The 21949-nt window shown below is 47.8% G+C and overlaps 1 protein-coding gene across 1 annotated transcript in view; it reads left to right on the forward strand.

Annotated features, from left to right (window-relative positions):
• Positions 1 to 309: 309 nt before the first annotated feature.
• Positions 310 to 21949, forward strand: part of LOC140426652 (alpha-actinin-2-like) — an 89379-nt gene continuing 67739 nt past the window's right edge. The window contains exon 1 of the mRNA XM_072511739.1: positions 310 to 745. Within this exon, the coding sequence (XP_072367840.1) occupies positions 536 to 745 (210 nt within the window). The 5' untranslated portion in view covers positions 310 to 535. The remainder of the gene's footprint in view (positions 746 to 21949) is intronic.

The raw sequence follows: 21949 nt of genomic DNA on the forward strand, positions 1-21949 counted from the left end.
TCCAAAGATGTGCGGGTTAGGTGGATTGGCCATGCTAAATTGCCCTTAGTGTCCAAAATTGCCCTTAGTGTTGGGTGGGGTTACTAGGTTATGGGGATAGGGTGGCGGTGTTGACCTTGGGTAGGGTGCTCTTTCCAAGAGCCTGGTGCAGACTCGATGGGCCGAATGGCCTTCTTCTGCGCTGTAAATTCTATTTTAAAAAAAATCCCCTCCACCTGCTCTCGAATACAATGTGACGCGCGCGCGGGTCGCCGCATTCCACTCGGCCGCGCGCCCTCACGTGACCGCCCCTATGAGAGGGGAGCGGGCACGCGCTGAGCTGCTCGCTCGCTGACAGCCGGCGGGGAGAGGGGGAAGGACGAGGCTTGCGGGCAGAGAGAGAGAGAGAGAGAGAGAGATATCTGTCTCTCAGTTAATAGCAGCAAAACTCTCTCAGTGACGAAACTAACCCGGACACGGGGCAGAAAGTTTAAATTAAAAAAAAAAAATAACAACAAAAACCCCCCCGAAAAGACTGCCTGCCTAGTACTCCACCATGATGTCCCAAATGAGAAGCACCAGGACGAGCCAGGTGCAAAGCCACACCGTGAGCCAGGTGCAAAGCCACACCGTGAGCCAGGTAGAAGACACGGTGCATTATAATCACCACAACTATGAGAGCGAGCTGGAGGAGTACATGATGCAGGAGGAAGACTGGGACAGAGACCTCCTCCTGGACCCTGCCTGGGAGAAGCAGCAGAGAAAGGTCGGTGTTTTGAATTTTCCATTTTGTAAAAACAAAGCGAAGTGACAGGCAAGTGCCAAGCGCCTGTCCACTCTGTTGAAGTCAGAGAACCAAGTTATTTGCCAACTCCACGCATGTGGAAATCCAAGTCCAGGTGAGCAAAGTGAATGAGAGTCGATTCCAGTTCGCATCGTGTGCACCTCCGATAAAAAGCATGATTATGATAACTTAAAAGGGATTGGAATAGATGCAAACATTCCTTGGCAAACTATTTGCGTACCCATGGCCAGTGACTTATTTCAGAAGTAAGCTATTTATTTGTCTCAGTTTTGTGATAAAATTCAGAAAGTCAACAAGAGTTAAACTGTCGATTAAGGTCAGTCTTTAGATTTGTACTGTATTCAGCAATTCCAATAGGATGGATGCAAACAACAATATAGAATGAATCTTGACACCAGCAAGTTCACATTGTTACTCCAGTGTCCTGCATGGTTTGGGATGTGCCATGGGAGTTTTTAAACAGCTGATGACGTCTCTAGGATTAGAATGGGTATGACCGCTAATAATAACTACAGTCCACTGAGTATTATCATTCCTCCTAATCCACAGTATTTAACCAGAATTATTTGCAGCAGTTGCTCTCTCCCGTTCAGTTAATATTAAACTCGTGCCAAGAACTTTCATTTGCTTTTTACTTTACTTAGTTAAAAATTACAGGATTGGTTTCGGTGGACTACAATGTCTCCATGTCCCACAGCGCACTGGATTTAAAATCTCCTAACTCCAAATTTACACATCCCTCCTCGGCTCCACCCCAGCTTGTCTCTGCAATCTTCTACATTCCTACACCCCAGTCTGAAACCTGACATTCTGCTGCTGGACATCCCTCAACAGTGGCAGAACCTGAGGTATTTTCTCCACTTCCTGGATTCATTCCCTAACCCCTCTTTTTTTTTTTTTGTTGCTTCTGATGCAGGATGAACAAAGCAACATTTGAGACCGGGAAAGTATTAGACTCCCTTCAAATGCTTAATAAATCACTTCATATATCTGGGAATTGTTTTTGGCAAGCAGTACATGAACCCTAAAAATGACACTAACATGGGACATTTTTGCTTTGGTTCTGTAGCTTGGGCTATTGAGTCACAGAAATATAATGATACAGGACCGTTATGAATGCCTGACTGTAATGGAGCATTGCTTTATTTTGTGTCCTTTTAAAACACATGGAGCATTTGTGCAGGTTGTGTCGAAGGAGAAGCGAAATCCTGCAGATGCTTGAAGTCTGAAACACGAGCACAAAAGTGCTGGGAATATTCAATTGATTGGACAGCCATCTGTGGAGACAGAAACATTTAACGTGTAACAGTTAACATTTCAGGTCGATGATCTTCATCAGAATATCAGGAAGGTCATCGACCTGAAATGTTAATTTACACGTTAAATGTCCACAGATGCTGCTGAGTTTTCGAGCATTTTGTTTTTATTTTTGTTGAGGAATGTACACCCTGAACAGTTTTCCTGTATTTGCTCTTCCAGATGATCCAATTGGCGTAGGAACATGGAAATTGTCCCCATTAGTCATTGCATGCAGGGTGTAGAACTTTATTTATTTTTGTGCGTGTTAAAGCTGCTCCTGTGGTAATTATAACAGTTTATTTGGTTCAATTTATTGAAGAAAAATAATCAAGGATTTGTACTGTTGACTTCTCCCTTTCCTGGTCAGCATTGCTTCCATTAGGTATGTTAAAGATGTCAAGCTGGTTTCAGCTGAAGGGTGTACTTCATTTGTATCAGCATCACATGAGAAGGTATATACACCAAGCCACATTTTCCTCTTCATCCCACTCTGATATCTAGGTCCTGCTGGAAAGAATCCTTCAGCCCGCCACTTCTGTGTTGGTTCCTCAATAAAGCTATCCGAATAGTCTCACTGCCCTGTTCTTTCACCATTGTCCAAATATATTCCCTTGTTCAAGTACATATCTGATATACTTTTGAAGTTACTATTGAATCTTCTGCCACCTCCGTTTTATCATATGCATTCCATAATCATGATTCTTAGGTGTGCTTCCTAAAAAAATGCATCTCCTCATCTCGCCGCCTTTACCCAATTACCTTAAATCTGTGTCCTCTGGTTGCTCACTTTTTTGCTTCCAGAAATAGTCTCCCCCTTTATTTTGTTGAAACCTTTCATAATTAGCCTTGTTAGGTTGATGCCTGGCTCCACCCCTGCATTCGTTTCAAGTAATAGTCAGGAAAATAAGGCAATTTGCCTGCATGAGGGAGGAAAAAGTGGATAACAAATCATTGTAGGCTTTTCCCTGCAGTCAACTGTAGCACTATTTGTAGAGGTCTCTTAGGTTGGAGGCAGTGTACAGGGACCTAAAAAAAGAGATTTACAAAATAACATAAATCACAGATGCAGTCTCAGATCTGTGCCAGTTTCAAGTTCCTATCAGGCTCTGTGCTGCTCGCTGGAGATAAATGACCTTGCACCAGTTGTCGTTTGCACACTGAGGTTTTGGAGAGGAGCAGGGGAATTAATGACTCATTAGTAATGAATAACGGGGCATTTTAAAAAGGTTTCATTGGTTATAACACCGTGAAATGGAAAAATATTATGTGGTGGAAGGACTTATTTTCACAATGCCACAGAACTTGAGGTAGCGTTTTATGCATACTCCTTGTGGCACATTTTACTGAAAAATAGAAACACTTTTAGAATTAAGATTCATTCTATATGAATTGTTAGATTCCAGCTCACATTCTGAATTGACGGTAACCCATATTTACGATGAAAGGGGAAATGCTCTTGTATGTCCCTCTTTATACTTTAGTATAATATAGCATAGGCTTTACAAATTTGTATCCCAAAGAACATAGCAAGAATTTTCAGACATTGAGATCAGTGAGCCCTCACAGGATTTTCTGTCCATTGATTTTTTAAAAAGTGATTTATATACGTGGCAAATTGGTTTGTCCAGATTGTCAACATGCTTGCGTCACCTGTGGTGGAGGTAGGCTGCATGTAGGTTTTCTGCTGCCAACTCATTTGCCAGATGGTAGCATTGAGCCAAGTGACTCTCAGATTCCTGGTTGCCTTTGTGAGTGGCTGGCTGCCTTGGCCCTCAACAGGGAGCTGAGCAGAGTTTTGTTGATGGCACAAGATGCAGCCAGACCTCTGTTCTAAAAGGCTGTCTGTCCCACTTTTCAGAGTTACAGGAGACCACTGCTAACTGTTATTGCTGCCATTCTAAACGAGGAAAATGGAACACCAGTGTAGAAAGAGAACTCCAGGATCACAGATATAGCACTGGAGGCCCTAGTGATGAAGGTTGACAGACGGAGACATGCCATTGTTCCTTTGAGAGCCAAAAAGCCCTCAGAAAGGACTGGGAGCTTGTGGCTAGGAAAGTCAACTTCCAGCATCTGGATCAAAGGATCTGGCCACAGTGGCACAAGAATGCTGATGATCTCAACATGGAGATTGAGGCCGCTGAATGCATCCCCACCACACCTCCAGCCTCTTGTGCTGCCCTATGCACCATACGCCCATCACTCACCCAGCAGTACTCACTGGAACTCTGCACTCAATCCTGACACCGAGCTACTCTAACATACACTACCATTGCTGTCAGCTTCACAACCACCCTTCACTGCTTCCACGCACTGCCAGCTACAAACATTGCCAACATTCTTCTCACTTTTTTGTGCAAGACTACAGAAGGGAAAGGAACAAAACCCTGGTGGACAAGGATACCTGCATCTCCTGAACTCTGTGGAACTGATGCCACTCTGCATCATGAAAATATCTGTAACTGAGTCCATGATATCTGGCATTGCTGAGAACATTAAGAATGCTGGTATTTTCTTGCCTTACGTTTCTTCTTGAACCCCCACTCACCATCATCGGTTATCTGCCATGATGAGCAAGCTGCTGATGATGTGGTCATGGACCCCTTGCGTTCGACCCCACTCCTTCCCTCAAGCCAATCTTCCCCTTCTGATTTTCTGTTCAAAGACACCTAAGAACTGCTGCCTGCTCAGCTTCAGCAGCTCCAGGAAGGGGAGAGAGAACAACAGCATAGCACTGGTAAATGATCACTGAATCAGACACTCGCAACCACCAGTTTAGATATTGACGCTGCATGTACCTTAAAGACTAGTATGGAGATGGAAGCTGCAAGTAGTGAGTCACCAGTGGACTGTTGCCGTGCCAGGAGTAAAGGATGGTTTGCATGCCTGCTCACTGGAAGATAAGGTCACAGACATGTGTTGCTGCAGGGGACTCCGATAAAGGACCTTGATGAGGTGACATTACAAGAGTGTTGATGGGCATGCACATTAAGCTGCTGGGTGCATTGGCTGGCTTTCAGAAATACGCCAGTTTGTGGAAATGCTCCAGAGTGATTTTTGGAGGCCTAGTGAGTTCCAGTGTGCTTTGCTGCATTTTCACAGGAAAGGCAAAGGTGACCTATCCACCCACAAGATGCAATGGGCATGGGTGTGATACCCAGACAGTCGCTCTCGTTCCCCAGAATGTGGAGAATTTAAACATGTAGTCGCTTCGGCAAGCAGCCACTTCTGAACACCGACAGTGAGCCTGGAAGAGCGGACTGTGGGCTGGGGAGAAGGGATTAGGAAAAGAAGAGACCAGCAGAACTGTACAATCAAGAATAGCATGCAAGTTGTGATTGGGCAAGAACCAGGGGAGAATAAGGCAAACGACCATCCATCAGAATGACAGCTTTTAGCCAAGCTTTCTAGTCGTGTATGAGAATCTATAAAGTAGATTTGACAGTTCTGTATTATTTACGGATAGTTGCCTGCTGATTATCACTCAATTCTGTTGGAATCATTATTCAAAGAGCAGAGATGTGATAAGTCCACTGCACTGAATATCTTATCCGCTGATTCTTGCTTAAAGGGGAAATAAACTTCCCTTGAGCTTTTTCTCTTTGCTTGCTAATGCAGAAATCCAATCAACCCTAATTCGACACATGGCTATTCATAGGGATAGGAACAGGAGTGGGCCTGCTGGGTGCATTGGCTGATTCTCCATGATTCTGTTCTCCATTCAGTGACATTGTGAATGATCTATAGCCGACTTCCGGTGGTGGACATGAAGTGAGTGGTCGCACACAGACAGCTCCAGCTTGTCCAAGGAACTGGAGGAGACCTATGGCGCAGAAGCAATTGGGAAGATGGCAGAGGGGAAGGGTTGTCGCAAGTTGGAAAACACCAGATGGAGCAGTTGATGGCGTTTATTGGAGAGAAATTCTGTCAGTAGCGAATGAAGATGCCGGAAGATAAGTCGAAGACCATTGAGGGAGCGGTAGCACCCCTGAAAGGCTCGATGGACAGAGTTGAGAAGTGCCTGGAGGCACGGGGCTCGCAGATCCAGAGATGGAGAAGGTGATGTCCGACCACCGTGATTGGGTGGTGGCACTGGAGGCGGAAGTGGGCTTCCTTGGGGATCTTTGCTAGTCGCTATGGGCAAAGCTAGAGGAGCAGGGGAACAGATCCAGAAGGCAGAACCTGCGTATTGTTGGCTTGCCAGAGGGTGTGGAAGGCAAGAGTGCCACGAGATATGTCTCCAGGATTCTGGCAGTGCTGGACAATGCCCCGAAGGTGGACAGGGCGCACAGGTCCTTAAGGCAGAAGCCGAGAGTGGGGGAACCACCATGGGCGGTGATTGTGAGGGTCCATAAGTGTGTGAAGGAGAAGATTCTGCAGTAGGCCAGGGAGAAGCGGAATTGCGAATGGGAAGGCAACAGGGTCAGGGTCCGAATGTATCAGGACATTGGAGCAGAGCTGGCGAAAAAGCTCGCTGGGCTCAACAAGGCCAAAGCAGTTATGTACTGAAGGCAGATCCGGTTTGGGAGATTGTACCCAGCGAAACTGTAGTGACTTTTGAAGGCCGAGATTACTATTTTGAAAACCCAGAGGAGGCCAATGACTTCATTAGAGACCATAAACTGGGAGAGAACTGAACGTCAATGGGGGAACGGAGGTTCTGGAATGAGAGATTGGAAGATGCGGGTATTGTGGGAGCTGGAGGATTTTTTCTTCTCGGGTGGGGTGATTTTGTTAAGGGGCAATGCATTTGTAAGGGGGCAACTGCCCCCCCCTCCCCATCTTTTTCATTTTTCGAGGGGGTGACCTGTGGTTTTGGATCGGTCTTTGTTTGTGTGGGGCAGCCGTTTGCACAGACATAGAACATAGAAAATACAGCACAGAACAGGCCCTTCGGCCCACGATGTTGTGCCGAACCTTTGTCCTAGATTAATCATAGATTATCATGGACTCGATTTAGGCCAAAATCAAAGGAGGCAGGATTGGAAGGGGAAGATGGCGGAGAGTAGAGGGGAATGAAGGCGCAAGCTTCTGGTAAGGTTTGTAATGTGGAATGTAGAGGGGAGTGAACGGGCCGGGGAAGAGATCTCTGGTCTTCGCACACTTGAGGAGCTTGAAGGCAGGGTCTTTCTGGGTGAAGGATCCGGGTGAAAGATCAGGTTAGGTTGAGAAAAGGATGCGTGGGTCAGGTATTTCACTCGGGGTTTGATTCAAAGTCGCGGGAGGTGGCCATCCTGCCTAGCAAAAGGACAGATAATCAGCTGGGCATTGGAGGGGATGCCGGTGGTGCGAGAGAACTTTTACAGGCTGTCTTGGGATGACGTGGGGTTTGTGAAGGGGTTACTGGGAACGATTCCGGACCTGGACACTCATCAGTTCATTATGGTTAATTGTGTGCTGAAACCAAGGGTGGACAGGTCTCGCCCTGAGTCAATGGGAAGTTTTGAGGATGGTGAAGGAGCTGGGAGGGTTTATGGAAAGGATGAGAATAGTGGATCCGTGGAGGTTTAAGAAGCTGGGGGAGAGGGAGCATTCCTTCTCGCACCCCTACGTCGTGAGCCGAGCGGTGTTGGTGGAGATGGTGGGGGCAGATAATGCAGGAACCGTGATCTCCGACCATGTGCCGCACGTGCTGGAGGTTTGACTTGGTTCGAGGCAGGAGCAGAGGCTGGGATAGAGATTAGATTCGGGGCTTTTCGCAGACACTGGGTTCTGTGAGAAGGTGGGGTCCGCGCCTTGTGGAGTTGAATCGAAATGGGGACGTATTGGCGGCCACATTTTGGGAGGTATTGAAGTGGGTGGTTTGAGTAGGAGGTGATCTCATTCAAGGCGCACCAGGAGCGAGGAGTATGGACGATTGTTGTACGAGATAGTCGAGGCCAACAGGAAATATTTGAGGGCCCCCACCAGGCAGGGGTTTCCGGAGAGAAAGAAGTTACAGGGGCAGTTCGATAGGTTGACTAAGGGGAAGGCAATGGGGCAGCTATGGAGGGCGAGGAGGGCTGTATTAATTTGGAGAGAAGGCGAGCTGTATTCTAGCCCATCAGTTACGGAGACAGGCCACGTCTAGGGAAATTCTGAGGGTACAGACAGGGAAGGAGGAGGTAGTGTCGGAGTCCGGAAGATTAACGAGGCGTTCCGGGAGTACTGTGAGAAGTTACATAGGGCCGATCTGGGTGGTGAGGAAGGAGATGTGGGACGTTTTTTGGATGAGCTGGAATTCCTAAGGCTGTATGGGGGGAGGAGGCAGGTGCTGGAAGAGCCACTAAGGCGGAGAGAGGTGATGGGATAGTATAAAAGGGATGAAGTCGGGGAAGTCCCCTGGCCGGACGGTTACTCGGCAAAGTTCTAAAAGGAGTTTGCACCACATTTATTGGGGATATTTAGGGGGGAGCTGCCAGAAGACTGACCCAGGCATCGATCATGCAAATCCCAGCTTGGAGGGAGAGGTTCCCTAATGCCTGCATGACCCACATTCTGCAGGGGAGCGGGGGGGGGGGGGGGGGGGGGGAGAGCGTTATTTTCTGTAAAAGATTAAATAGTCCCTGTCCCAACCACTCTTTGCACAAAGGATAAAATATGATACAGAGCTGGAAAGAAAGAGGGTACTGCAATCAAAAGGTATTACATTTATGCAAATTGAAGGGCACTGTAAAACCCTATGTAAATGGAAGTGTCTCTCATTATATTTTATCAGCCTCCATTAAAAAAGAGTGCATTCAGTATACCCTGTAATACACATTGTCGATATGGTCATACATAGCATGACTTCCATTACACTCCTGTTTATGCACTTGAGTGGGAAATGAAAGATACCTCACTTGTGCAGCAATGGTTAGCTTTTTGAGGTTGGGACTTGAGACATGTCGTTGGTGCAGAGCAGAGGGAATACTGCCATTGTTTGTGTTGTATTTAAACTGGAAGTGACTGGGAACTTTAACATTGCAGCAGCAGTTCTAAGGGAACAGTGCTTTGTCAGACACCTGACACTGAGCATCTCCATCCAGCGTTGTTCTCAACAAGTAGTGGGTAGAAACAGAAATCGGTAACTGTTCTTCAGACCTGTATGGGGGGGAAAAAATAGCTCTTCATTGCCCCTAAAAATAAAAGGTAAATTGGATGGTTTATATTTCCAAATGCAGCTGATGACAAGACATATTTGTTCGTTGACTCAATTGTCATGGGCGTCTGAAATCGGAACTAATTCCAGCCCCCGGGAATAACATGGTGAAAATATTGTAGAATTGTGTACTGCCAGCTCGGGATTTGGAAAATGTGCCTCAAAGCTTTGTAAGTAAAGCAAACTAGAAATACCGATTATACGTGTCACCTATCGCTTTGTTATGTGGATGACCCCATCATAGAAGCACTATGCTATTTTTCAACTGGGAGAAAGAATGTGCTACTGGTTTCCTTGAAGTGCGGCTGTTGGCATTGTTGGCAGACTGCCTCTTGAATCTACACACAACCTTGACATTAATAGCCAGAGTTGCCTGATCATTTTAGGAACAATAATCATGGCTTGCTTTAAAGATATGTGTTGACATTGATGCCCCTGACAAATCTATGAAGTATGGATGGGCCAATTCCCTTTAACACTCCACAGTGTCGTTCTATTCCATGGAAATTCCATTGCCACATATTATCAGCACATTTCATTAACTATGGTGGTACCTTGGATGCTAGATACACTCTGGTGGCCCAGAACAATTGTGGCCCCTGACGCACTTCATTTCTGGCTACTGGAAATTGCAGTCATGCAGATGCCAGGCTTAGGACAGCACAAGGCCTAGAGTCGAATTGGCTCCAAGTGCAACACCCCTTCCCACTGAAATACTTGGGTCTGCATTTTCCTCTACCATCCTAAGCAAAAATAGTTTGGAATGGTGGCAAAATAGTTAGGCAGATTCTGTGACAAGACTACAGCTGCACTTCTAACCAAACTTCAGTTTGGCCCACCGGGATGGCTGCCCCTTTCCTGTCTGCTGTATGTAAATGCAGTGAGGAGGCGAGGCCTGCCAAGCTGCCAGGCCTCAGCAGTGTCTCCCGATACCAACAGAAGAGTGACAATATTTCTGACCTAACTGTGGTATTAAGCTGCATGAAAGGAAAGGGCCTAGTCATGGCCTACTGTCCCTTCACTTTAAGTACTGTCAACTTTTTATGTCCTCTCTTGGCTGAAAACTAAATAGAAATTCTCTCCTCTGCTTGGGGGTCTTCTACCTTTTCAATGGTAAACTTCACTAGAATTATGCCATTTTGCAAACTGCTTGGTACAGGGAGCTACAGAAGAGCCTATGCTGCATGCCTATTTTATATATTTAGCGAATGCAACATGGAACATCCCGCATGAGACTTGCAGGATAGGAATGATTATCTTGTGGTGTACCACAAGGTTCTGTTTTGGGGCCACTGCTGTTTGTCATTTTTATAAATGACCTGGAGGAGGGCGTAGAAGGATGGGTGAGTAAATTTGCAGATGACACTAAAGCCGGTGGAGTTGTGGACAGTGCGGAAGGATGTTACAAGTTACAGAGGGACATAGATAAGCAGCAGCGCTGGGCTGAGAGGTGGCAAATGGAGTTTAATGCAGAAAAGTGTGAGGTGATTCATTTTGGAAGGAACAACAGGAAGACAGAGTACTGGGCTAATGGTAAGATTCTTGGCAGTATGGATGAGCAGAGAGATCTCTGTGTCCATGTACATAGACCCCTGAAAGTTGCCATCCAGGTTGAGAGGGTTGTTAAGAAGGCGTACAGTGTGTTAGCTTTTATTGGTAGAGGGATTGAGTTTAGGAGCCATGAGGTCATGTTGCAGCTGTACAAAACTCTGGTGCGGCCGCATTTGGAGTATTGCGTGCAATTCTGGTCGCCGCATTACAGGAAGGATGTGGAAGCATTGGAAAGGGTGCAGAGGAGATTTACCAGAATGTTGCCTGGTATGGAGGGAAGATCTTATGAGGAAAGGCTGAGGGACTTGAGGCTGTTTTTGTTAGAGAGAAGAAGGTTAAGAGGTGACTTAATTGAGGCATACAAGATGATCAGAGGATTGGATAGGGTGGACAGTGAGAGGCTTTTTCCTCGGATGGTGATGTCTAGCACGAGGGGACATACCTTTAAATTGAGGGGAGATAGATATAAGACAGATGTCAGAGGTAGGTTCTTTACTCCGAGAGTAGTAAGGGCGTGGAATGCCCTGCCTGCAGCAGTAATGGACCCGCCAACACTAAGGACATTCAAATGGTCATTGGATAGACAAATGGACAATAAGGGAATAGTGTAGATGGGCTTTAGAGTGCTTTCACAGGTCGGCGCAACATCGAGGGCTGAAGGGCCTGTACTGCGCTGTTATGTTTTATCTCCCCAGTGGCCCTCATTGCGCACGAGCTCTCCCGCTGATGGGTGGGGAAACTCTGATAACCTTTGTATAAAAGGTCGACCAGTAATGCCCGGACAAGTGGCATGAGTTGGCTCGGACCAGAGAAGGAACCCGGTGGGGGTCTACTGGGTAGTGTAAATATCGTTAGTATGAAGTTCTCTATTTTACTCAGTTTGGACTCCCCATGTCCTTAATAAACTGGCGACAAGGAGTAAACTTTTTTTTTAAACAAACCATTTTATTGAGGTATTTTAGGGATATAGAAAAAATGACATTGCACAGTACAAACAAAAAAAGAAGTCAAGACACAAATTCCACATTAAACACAATGCAAACCACGGCTCTGTTTACGTACGGACCTGCCTCAATATCCCCCTACTCTACTCTACCCTAGCCCCCACACCCCCCCCCCCCCCCACCCCCCCCGCTGACGCTTACTCCTCTGCGAAGAAGTCAATAAATGGCTGCTACCTTTGGGCGAACCCTAGTAGCGAACCTCTCAAGGCGAACTTGACTTTCTCTAGGCCAAGAAAGCTCGCCATGTCCGATAGCCATACCTCAGCCCTTGGGGGCTTTGAGTCCCTCCATGCTAACCGTATTCGTCGCCGGGCTACCAGGGAAGCAAAGGCCAGAACATCGGCCTCCCTCTCTTCCTGGACTCCCGGGTCCCCCGAAACCCCAAAGATTACCACCTCCGGGCTCATTACCAATTTTCAACACCCGGGCCATGACATCTGCGAATCCCTGCCAATACACCCCGAGTTTAGGGCACGACCAGAACATGTGTACATGGTTAGCCGGCCCTCCGGCGCATCTAGCACACTTGTCCTCCAGCCCGAAGAATTTACTCATCCGGGCCGTCGTCATGTGGGCCCGGTGCACGACCTTAAACTGGATCATGCTGAGCCTGGCGCATGTTGCGGTCGTGTTTACTCTGCTCAGGGCTTCTGCCCAAATACAGTCCCCCAGCCCCCCCCCCCCTCCGAGCTCCGCCTCCCACTTAAGCTTCAGGTCCTCGGTCTGCGTATCCTCAGCTCTCATTAGCTACTTGTAGATGTCTGAAACTCTACCCTCTCCCCTAGAAACTACCCTGTCCTGCTTCCCCTTCGGCGGGAGACGTGGGAAGGACGGCACCGGTCTGCGTACAAAATCCTTCACCTGCAAGTATCTAAAGTCGTTTCCTCTCGTCAGCCCAAACTTCTCTTCCAGCACACTCCTGCTCGGAAAGCTCCCTTCCAGGAACAGATCCCCCATCCTCACAATCCCTGCCCTCCTCCACAGTCGATGTTCCCCGGGGCAAATCGGTGGTTGCCGCAGATTGGGGTCCACGCCGATGCTCTTACCTCCCCTACATGCCTCCTCCACTGGCCCCAGATCCGAAGAGCCGCCACCACTATCGGGCTGGTGGAGTACCGTGCCGGCGAAAGCGGCAGAGGCGCCGTGACCAGGGCTGCTAAGCTAGTGCCCCTGCACGATGCAGCCTCCATCCGCTCCCAAACCGACCCCGCACCCACCATCCATTTCCTTATCATCGCTATGTTAGCCGCCCAGTAATAATTGCTGAAGTTCGGCAACGCCAGCCCCCCTTCTCCTCTTCCTTTCGAGCATCACCCTCTTCACCCGCGGGGACTTCCCTGCCCATACAAATCCCAGAATATTTTTATTCAGCCTCTTAAAGAAGGACCGCGGGATAAAGATGGGGAGACACTGAAAAACAAACCAGAACCGCGGGAGAATCATCATCTTAACAGTCTGCACCCTCCCCGCCAATGACAGCGGGAGTGCATCCCACCTCCGGACCTCCTCCCTCACTCGTTCCACCAGTCGGGACAGGTTGAGCTTATGCAACCTGCCCAGTCCCGTGCCACCTGAATCGCCAAATATCGGAAACTCTTCCCCACTAGCCTGAACGGCAACCCCTTCAGCCTACTCTCCTGTCCCCTCGCCTGAATTACAAACAACTCGCTCTTAGCCATGTTCAGTTTGTATCCGGAGAACCGGCAAAATTCCCTCAGGGTTGTCATAATACCGTCCATCCCCACCATTGGGTCCAATACATATAACAGCAGATCATCCACGTATAGCGAGACTCTATGTTCTACTCTACCCCGGACCAGCCCTTTCCAGCCCCTAGAAGCTCTCAGTGCAATTGCCAGCGGCTCTATGGCCAGCGCAAACAGCAGTGGGGAGAGAGGGCAGCCCTGTCTTGTCCCACGGTGCAGTCTACAGTAGTCTGTTGTCGTCCTGTTCATCCTTACACTCGTCTCCGGGGCCTGATACAATAGCCTAACCCAGTCGATGAACCTCCCCAGAATGAGCGAGATGGTGGCCTGCGACATCGCGGGGGTAAAATCCCTCTGTTTCTTGCCTCGTTAAAGACATTTCGTTAAAGACCTCACACTTAACCACTTACATCTTGCCATCCAGAAAAAGACCTATTTATCCCGACTCTGTCTTCTGTCCATCAGCCAAGCTTCTATCCAAGCTAATAAATGACCCTTAATCCCACGTAATTTAACCTTGTGAATTAATCTTCAGTGCAGCACCTTATCAAACACCTTCCAGATGTCCAGATATACTACATCCTACAGGATCCCCATTATCCACTTTGCTTGTTACATCTTCGAAGAACTCCAGCAAATTAGTCAAACGTGATTTCCCCTTCATAAAACCATGTCGACTCTGATGAATAGCATTTTGACTTTCCAAATGTCCTAATATTACTTCCTTCATAATTGATTCTAACAATTTCCTGGATTGCTTCCAATCAGACCTGAGAGAGGGAAAGTCTGTTCAATATTACACTGTAGCTGGAAGAGATTGCAATAAAAATATATCAAACTTAAGCACAAGAATTAGATGACCAGGTGCAGGGGGTGGGGTAGGGGAGAGGAGTGTTTTTCCATTGAGACAAAAATGTATGGGATATTTTTTTTAAAGGGTTAAGATGGAGGAGAAAGGTCACAGAATAAAGATGTTGAACTCATTGAGTCCAGAGGGCTGCAACGTACCTCATCGGAAGATGAGATGCTGCTCCTCCAGCTTGCGCTTGGCTTCACTGGAGCTTTGCAACAGGCCAAGGATGGGCATGTGTGCATGAGAGCTAGGTGCTGGGTTAAAATGGCATACAACAGGATGATTGGGTCATGCTTGTGAACTTAGCAAAGGTGTTCTGCAAAGCTGTGACCCAGTCTGCGTATAGTCTCCCTAATATAGAGGAGACCGCATTGGGAACAGTGAATACAGTAGACCAAATTGAAGAAAGTACAAGTGAAATAGACCATAACCTGAAAGGAGTATTTTTGGCCTTTAAAGGGGAGGAGGGAAGAGGTTAAAGGGGCAGGTATAGTGGTCTCCTCTACACTGGGTAGACTAAATTATACTACAGCCTTCTCTGCTTCAGTGGAAATATTCTCAGTATCAAATGCCTGTCCTGATAATGATCGTATCCTATCACTTGTATTATTTTTGCAAAGTTAGTGTTTGCTCTTTAAATGGTTTTAAAGTCCTTTGCACAATGGGACACCCAAAACACTACATAGTATTGCTGTCAGGAAACCGAGGTAGTTTTAATGAATCTATGTTTTTATTGTTGGATATTAGAAATAAGGTATAGATTTAAGTGAGTTTAATTTTGTGCTTCTGTGTAAGAAAAGGTTAAAACACTAGTTAGATTCAGATTAAACAAAGGTGTTTGCATGCATGAAAGTTTTGGTTTCATTTTAAACTGTGCCTGTATTGCGCTTAAGAGTTTACAATGTGAAAAACAAACAAGTGTAAAGAAAGAATAGGCAGTTGCTTAGCAACCAGGGGTCACCTTTAGGTTAGGAGGGATTTTTGAGTTTAGTATTAATTGGACCTAAGGCAGTTGGGGCTAGGTAGTGGGAGAGAGAAGGCAGCTCTCATAGCTCTGCCAGAAGTAGAACAATGGAGTAATGGGCAAGAAAACAAGTCCTAGAAACAAAAGAACAATGAGTTCTAGAAACGAGAGAATGAAAAGAGAAGTTCCAGAAAGATTGAAGTCAAAGGTACCAAAGGGAACTGTAATTTGAACGGGGTACTGTTCAGTGAAATTGAAGACAGAGCTAAAAAGTGCAGACCTATAAGACCATAAGATGTAAGAGCAGAAGTAGGTCATTCAGCCCATCAAATCTGTCCACCATTCAATGAGACCAAGACCGATCTGATAGTGATAATCCTCAAATCCCCTTTCCCACCATATCCCCTTGACTCCCTTACTGATTAAAAATTTGTCCATCTCAGCCTTGAACATACTTAATGACCCAGCCTCTACCACCCTTTGCGGTAAAAAAATTCCACAGATTCACTACCCTCCGAGAGAAATAAGTTCTCCTCATCTGTCTTAAATGGGAAACCCCTGACTCTGAGATTATGCCCTCTGGTCCTGGACTCTCCCATAAGGTAAAACAATCTCTCCGCATCAGACCTAGGGAAGTTGGCTGGAGAGAAGCCAGATATCTGAAGCAATCTTCAGGTTGGTGACCTTGTACAGCCTGTGAAGCAATATTGTTCTATTGGTGGTTGGGTACCTGAGAGACTGTGTCAAAGCATGAATGCACATGGCACTTCAATGCAGAGGAATATTAAAAAGAGAGTTAGAAATCCTGGAAGTGAATCCTTGTTGAAAACAGCTGAGTGAAAACAATGTTTGGAAGAAATTCTAAGGTGGGTCTTTTAGAGAGTGTCATTTTGGAAACATTTGTGTGATAATCATCTGGGGAAGATTTGAAGAAAAATACACAATAATTCGATTGGGTGGCATCTGCAACTTGGTTTCAGAGTGGGGTGTGTCTGACCACAGGTAGCTTGTTGGTTTACAGAGATTGTGGGCGGGATTCTCTCAGCCCACCCCAGGTCGGAGAGTCGCTGGACCGGGTGCGAATCGAGCGGCGCTGCCCGACGCTGGTCCCTCGATGCTCCGGTGAGCGGAGAATTGGCGCCGGTGCAGTCAGCACGGCGTTGGTCGGGGGCCGCTCTACGTGCCCCCCCCCCCCCCCCCCCAGCAATTCTCCGCCCGGGATGGGCTCAGTGGCCGCAAAGAAATCCGAGTCCTGCCGGCGCCGTCCATGTGAGGTCTTACCCGGCGGGTCCTCGGCGCGCATCCTTTCGGTGGTGGGCGGGGAGAGGGGGGGGTCCGACCCCGAGGGGGGCCTCTGCTGTGGCCTGGCCCGCGATCGGGGCCTACCGATTGACGGGCCGGCCTCTCTGGCTGGGGGCCTCTTTAGTTCCACGCCAGCCCCTGTAGCCCTACGCCATGTTGCGTCGGGGCCGGCGCGGAGAAGGAAGCCACAGCGCAATCGCGCCGGTCGCAGTGCGCATGCGCGCACTCGCGCCGGCCGCGGTGCGCATGCGCGCACTCGCGCCGCAATCGGGCCGGCCGCGGCGCGCAATCGGGCCGGCCGCGGCGCGCATGCGCGCAATCGGGCCGGCCGCGGCGCGCAATCGGGCCGGCCGCGGCGCGCATGCGTGCATTCGTGCCGGTCACAGCTCGTGACGCCGTTTACGTCGGCGTCAACACATTGCCTCAGGACCAGAGAATCCCGCCCTGTGTATTTACTGAGAACGTTAAGGCAAAATATATATTTTGTGACCTGTTATCCGTAAAACCTGTGTACATTTGTGAAGATAAGTGGGAGTTGAGGGGTATTGCATTAGAGTCAAACTTTTCAGATATCATAAATGTTTTTTTTTAGTTTAAAAACTAATTAGCAGCCCTGTGCCTCTATTCATTCACATTTTCTTAAATAAAGTAAATGTTATCTTTTTTTGAGCCAGGGTTCCATTCTAGGCCCTTCCTGTCCAGTAGTAGCATCAACTGGATCGTTAAATTGGCCTTGTTTTATAAAGAATCGTCTTCATTCTTATAGTCTATGCCTGTTTATGAAATGTGTGATCATTTATCTTAACAGTCATTCTACTAAATATGTTTTTAACAAAAAAAACTTTGCCCTTGATTATCCGATCCATCTCCAAATAACCTGCTCGCCCACTCCTGCAATTTCTCAATTTTATTTAAATTTAGCATACCCAATTCTTTTTTCCAATTGAGGGGCAATTTAGCTTGCCCAATTCACCTACCCTCCACCTACCCTTTTTGACTTGTGGGGGTGAGACCCACGCAAACACTGGGAGAATGTGCAAACTCCACACAGACGGGGGGCCGGGATCCAACTCGGGTCCTCGGCGCCGTGAAGCAGCAGTGCTAACCACTGCACCACCATGCTGACCCCACTTCTCAAATATTAGTGCAACTAAATATTGTAACATCTGGACATTTATAGCAATCAGACTTGAGTGCCATTGAAGCAAATTATTTTTCGGATCCCATTATTCTTTATAATTCTGCAAGTAATTCATTCAATTTGTATAGATATCTTGGGCGGGATTTACCGACAAACCCGCTGCGTGTTTTTCGACAGCATAGGCGGCCCACCAGCGGGATTTACCCGCCCCGCTGTCGTCCACGGGGTTTCTCGGTGACTGCACCCCTCGTCGCCGGGAACCCTGTGCTTCAGCGTGGGACCGGGATACCCCTCCGGCCTGAACAGTCTGCAGATCGTACCCATGTTCTTTTAAAAAGAACCATTTTGACCCTCTCAATATAGTACTGTTGGTTGTTGAACTGCCAAACAGCTGCCGGGCATATATTTTCTTTTTGATAGGATATTTATTCTTAGGAGCATTAAAGTAAAGCCTTTTTAAACTAAATTAGCAAATGAATTGGGTCATAAGTAGATAATTTACTGCAGTTACTATAATAACACAGCTGTGCTCAGAGGGGTGATGTAGAACAAATCTCCAGGTTGACAGGTTATTGTTTTTTATTGCTATTCATTTTCTTTATTATTGAAGTGTGTTACTATTCTGTATTATTCTGCATCTTGAACTTCATAGGAAAAGCCCTGGGATGACGGTGATGTCCATTGTTGCGACCAGACCTTATAATAGCAATAAATATCACTTTATTTGCTCCTCCGTTTGCAATGTTAAAAGTGGATCCGATATTATAAGATAGGATTTCCTTTAGGCTCTTTTGTCCGGCTTGGAAGGAGTCCTGGGCGGGAGTCTCTCAGCCCTGGGCCTGGCCGGAGAATCCCTGCGACCGGGCCATGCCGGCACGTGACTGGGCCATGCTGTTGGCGCGGTGCCGGTCGCGGGCCGCTCTATGCGGCCGGCCCGCCGATTCTCGGGCCGGGGTGGGCCGAGCAGCCGTCGTGAAAACGCTGAGTCCCGCCGGCGCCGCTCTAACCTGCTCTCAGCCGGCGGGAACTCCGCGTGGAAGGGTGGGATGGCGGCCTGTGGGGGGAGGGGGTCTCCGACCCTGGGGGGGGGGGGGCCATCGATGTGGCCTGGCCCACTGATCGGCGGGCCGACCTTCTGGCTGGGGGACACATTTCCTACCTGCTGGCCCCTGTAGCCCGGCGCCATGTTGCGTCGGGGCCGGCGAGTTGAAGGAGGCCACACGCATGTGCGCATCCCGCGGTGCCCAGTTCGCGCCGGGATCGGCAGCTGGAGTGGCGTGAACCGCTCCAGCGCAGTGCTGGCCCCCTGTAGGGGCCAGAATTAGTCCTGGGAGCGGCCCGTTCATGCCGTCGTAAAATGCGACGGCGTGGACACTCTGCCGCGGGATTAGAGAATCCCGCCCCCTGTGTCCAGAGTAAAGATGAGCACTTGATACACACGGCGCACAATGCTACGGACCATGGGTGCTAGAAAATGGGATTAGAATAGATAGGTGCTTGATGGTCAGCCCAGACGAAAGGCCGAAGTACCTCTTTTTGTGCTTTCTGACTCTATGACTTTAAACACCCTAGCAGATAGGCTTATGACTGGTCTCTGATGGGGCCTCTGGCCTCATTTTGTATTAATGAGAGAGCTGTGCCTGCCACACATCTGAGAAAATGAATATCAGGCCACTTCCCTCACTGGCACCTGAGACAAATCAAGTTACTAAAGGATCAACAACAGCAGCAATTTATAATTATCTAGCATCATTAAATGTCAAATAATGATACATCCTAAAGCGCTTTACGGGAGCATTACAAAAGTAAACTATGCCACCAAGGCACATAAGGAGATACTATTAGGTCAGCTGACCAAAAGCTTGGTCAAAGAGGTAGGTTTTAAGATGTGTTATAATGGTGGAAAGCAGGGTAGAGAGGTGTAGAGGATAGAGGGGGAATTCCAGAGCCTAGGGCCTAGACAGCTTAAGCCATGACCACCAGGCACCATTATTTTTTTTAAATAAATTTAAGAGTACCCAGTTCACTTTTTCCAATTAAGGGACAATTTAGCGTGGCCAATTGGCTTACCCTGCACATCTTTGGGTTGTGGGGGCGAAACCCACGCAAACACGGGGAGAATGTGCAAACTCCACACGGACAGTGACCCAGAGCCGGGATTGAACCTGGGACCTTGGCTCCGTGAGGCAGCAGTGCTAACCACTGTGCCACCGTGCTGCCCGGCCTAGGCGCCATTATAATTGGGAATGCACAAGAGGCAGTTTTAGTTCAGAACAGGTACCTCGGAGGGTTCTGTGGTTGGAGGAAATGATAGAGTTAGGGATGGGCAAGGTCACGAGGGAGTTTGAAAACTTAGATGAGAATTTTTAAATCTTGGCGTTGCTTAAATGGGAGCCAATGCTGGTCAATGAGCATAGGGGAATGGGACTTCCTGTGAGCCAAGGCACAAGCGGAAGAGATTTTGATGACCCCAAGTTTCAGAGGGTAGAAAATGGAAGATCAGGCAAGAGTGCATTGTAATAGTCGGGTCTCGAGGTACTGAGAGAAAGGATGAGAGTTTCAGCAGGAGAGGAGCTGAGCCAAGGCAGTCATACATGTTACGGCAGTGAAAATGGGTAACCTTGGTGATGGCATGGATATGAGGTCGGAAGCTCATCTTGGAATCAAATCCAAGGTTCCATTCAGACTAATCACAAACTTGCTGGGGAGAGGTGTACGAGTTAGGTTCTGAGAAAAATGGGCGGGATTTTCTGAACGCAGAATGTTTACCAGCAGTGGAGGCGGCTTCCCATTGGCCGCCGGGGAGATCTTGCCGTCCTGCCGATGTCTACCCATCACGCCGCTGGGCAACCCGCCACAGAGGGTCACCTTCGGCAGGACCAGAAGATCCCTGTGGTGGGAAGGGCCAGAAAATCCTGCCCAAAGAGTTCAACCTTCCAGAATTTAATTGGAGGACATTTCTGTTAATCCAGTGCTGTATGTTTTGTAATCGGGAGCTCTTCGGCTCCACAACAATGTTTAGTTCTTTGTGATCACCCTTACGAGGACCCTGGGGGATCGCTGATTGATCTCCCAATGGGCTTCGTAGAATACAAGTCCCTGTGATGAGCGGGCAGATGCCTGCCTAGCTGGGGCTCGTTAGCAGGACCTTTAAATGGAGCTTCGTGGATCCAGATTAAAGTAAACCAGTTTGGCCTTTCACTCACGCCTCTTGGAATTATTACATTTTCATTTATTTTTAAGTACCTCTTGGTGCCATTCTGTGTAGGCCACTGGTGCCACCTTAAAAACTGCAGCAGGCCTGCACCTATTTCAGCCTGCAGTAGCCAGATTTCCAGAGAGGGGATTAAAACAGGCGTTAGGCCTCTCACTCTTGTATGAGGGATCTTCTGCCAGGCGTATCTATATTCTGCATCCTTTGGGTACCTGAAATTTCTACCTCTATCAGCACAATCTTCTTGTTCTGTGTTCTTTAGGCAGGTGCAGATGGAAGCTGCAGGCTGCTTCCCAACACTTGATTTGTGCCTGCAGAGGAAGATGGACTAGTGAATAATAAAGGAGTCAAAAGTTATTGGGGTTAAGCAAAAGGTGGAATTGAGGCCACAATCCGATCAGCCATGATCTCATTCAATGGCAGAGAAGGCCTGAGGGGCTGAATGGATTGCCCATTTAAACCAAACCAAAGTGACTATGACTTGGTGGAATGATGGGTGGTAAGGGTCGTACTTCTACAAGTGTCCCACTGCCTGTCCCTGCTCAGCAGAGGGGATGGAAATTGACACACGTGAGCTTTAGTAAGCCTCCTCAAGTCAATCAACAATCTCTCTTCATGCATTTTACTTCTCAGATACTGATAGAGACACCGATGTACTCCAGTACCACAATTCTCAAGCCAAGGTCTTGAGGTGTTGATGACATTGATCCCATTGCTGTGCATCTTGGTCCTCCCTTAGCTTCTCCCATTTAACATTCATGGCGTCATTCAAGATATACACACACAACTATAAAGGTTTACACCTTGGCCAAACCTCGCAGCTGATGCATTGACAGTACCTTGAAATTTAGATCGGCAGCCACCATTGAAGTTGCAAGTAAATTCTACTCCATCAATAAACGTTTATGCAGCAGATTTGAATCTCCTATGATACAGTGTGAAGTAGAGAGCTTGCAATGGATTACGGATAATGTGATGAGAAACAAGATACCAGCTGTCCGTTTGCTCAAT

This window comes from Scyliorhinus torazame, chromosome 1 (assembly GCF_047496885.1).
Source record: "Scyliorhinus torazame isolate Kashiwa2021f chromosome 1, sScyTor2.1, whole genome shotgun sequence".
Classification (NCBI taxonomy): domain Eukaryota; kingdom Metazoa; phylum Chordata; class Chondrichthyes; order Carcharhiniformes; family Scyliorhinidae; genus Scyliorhinus; species Scyliorhinus torazame.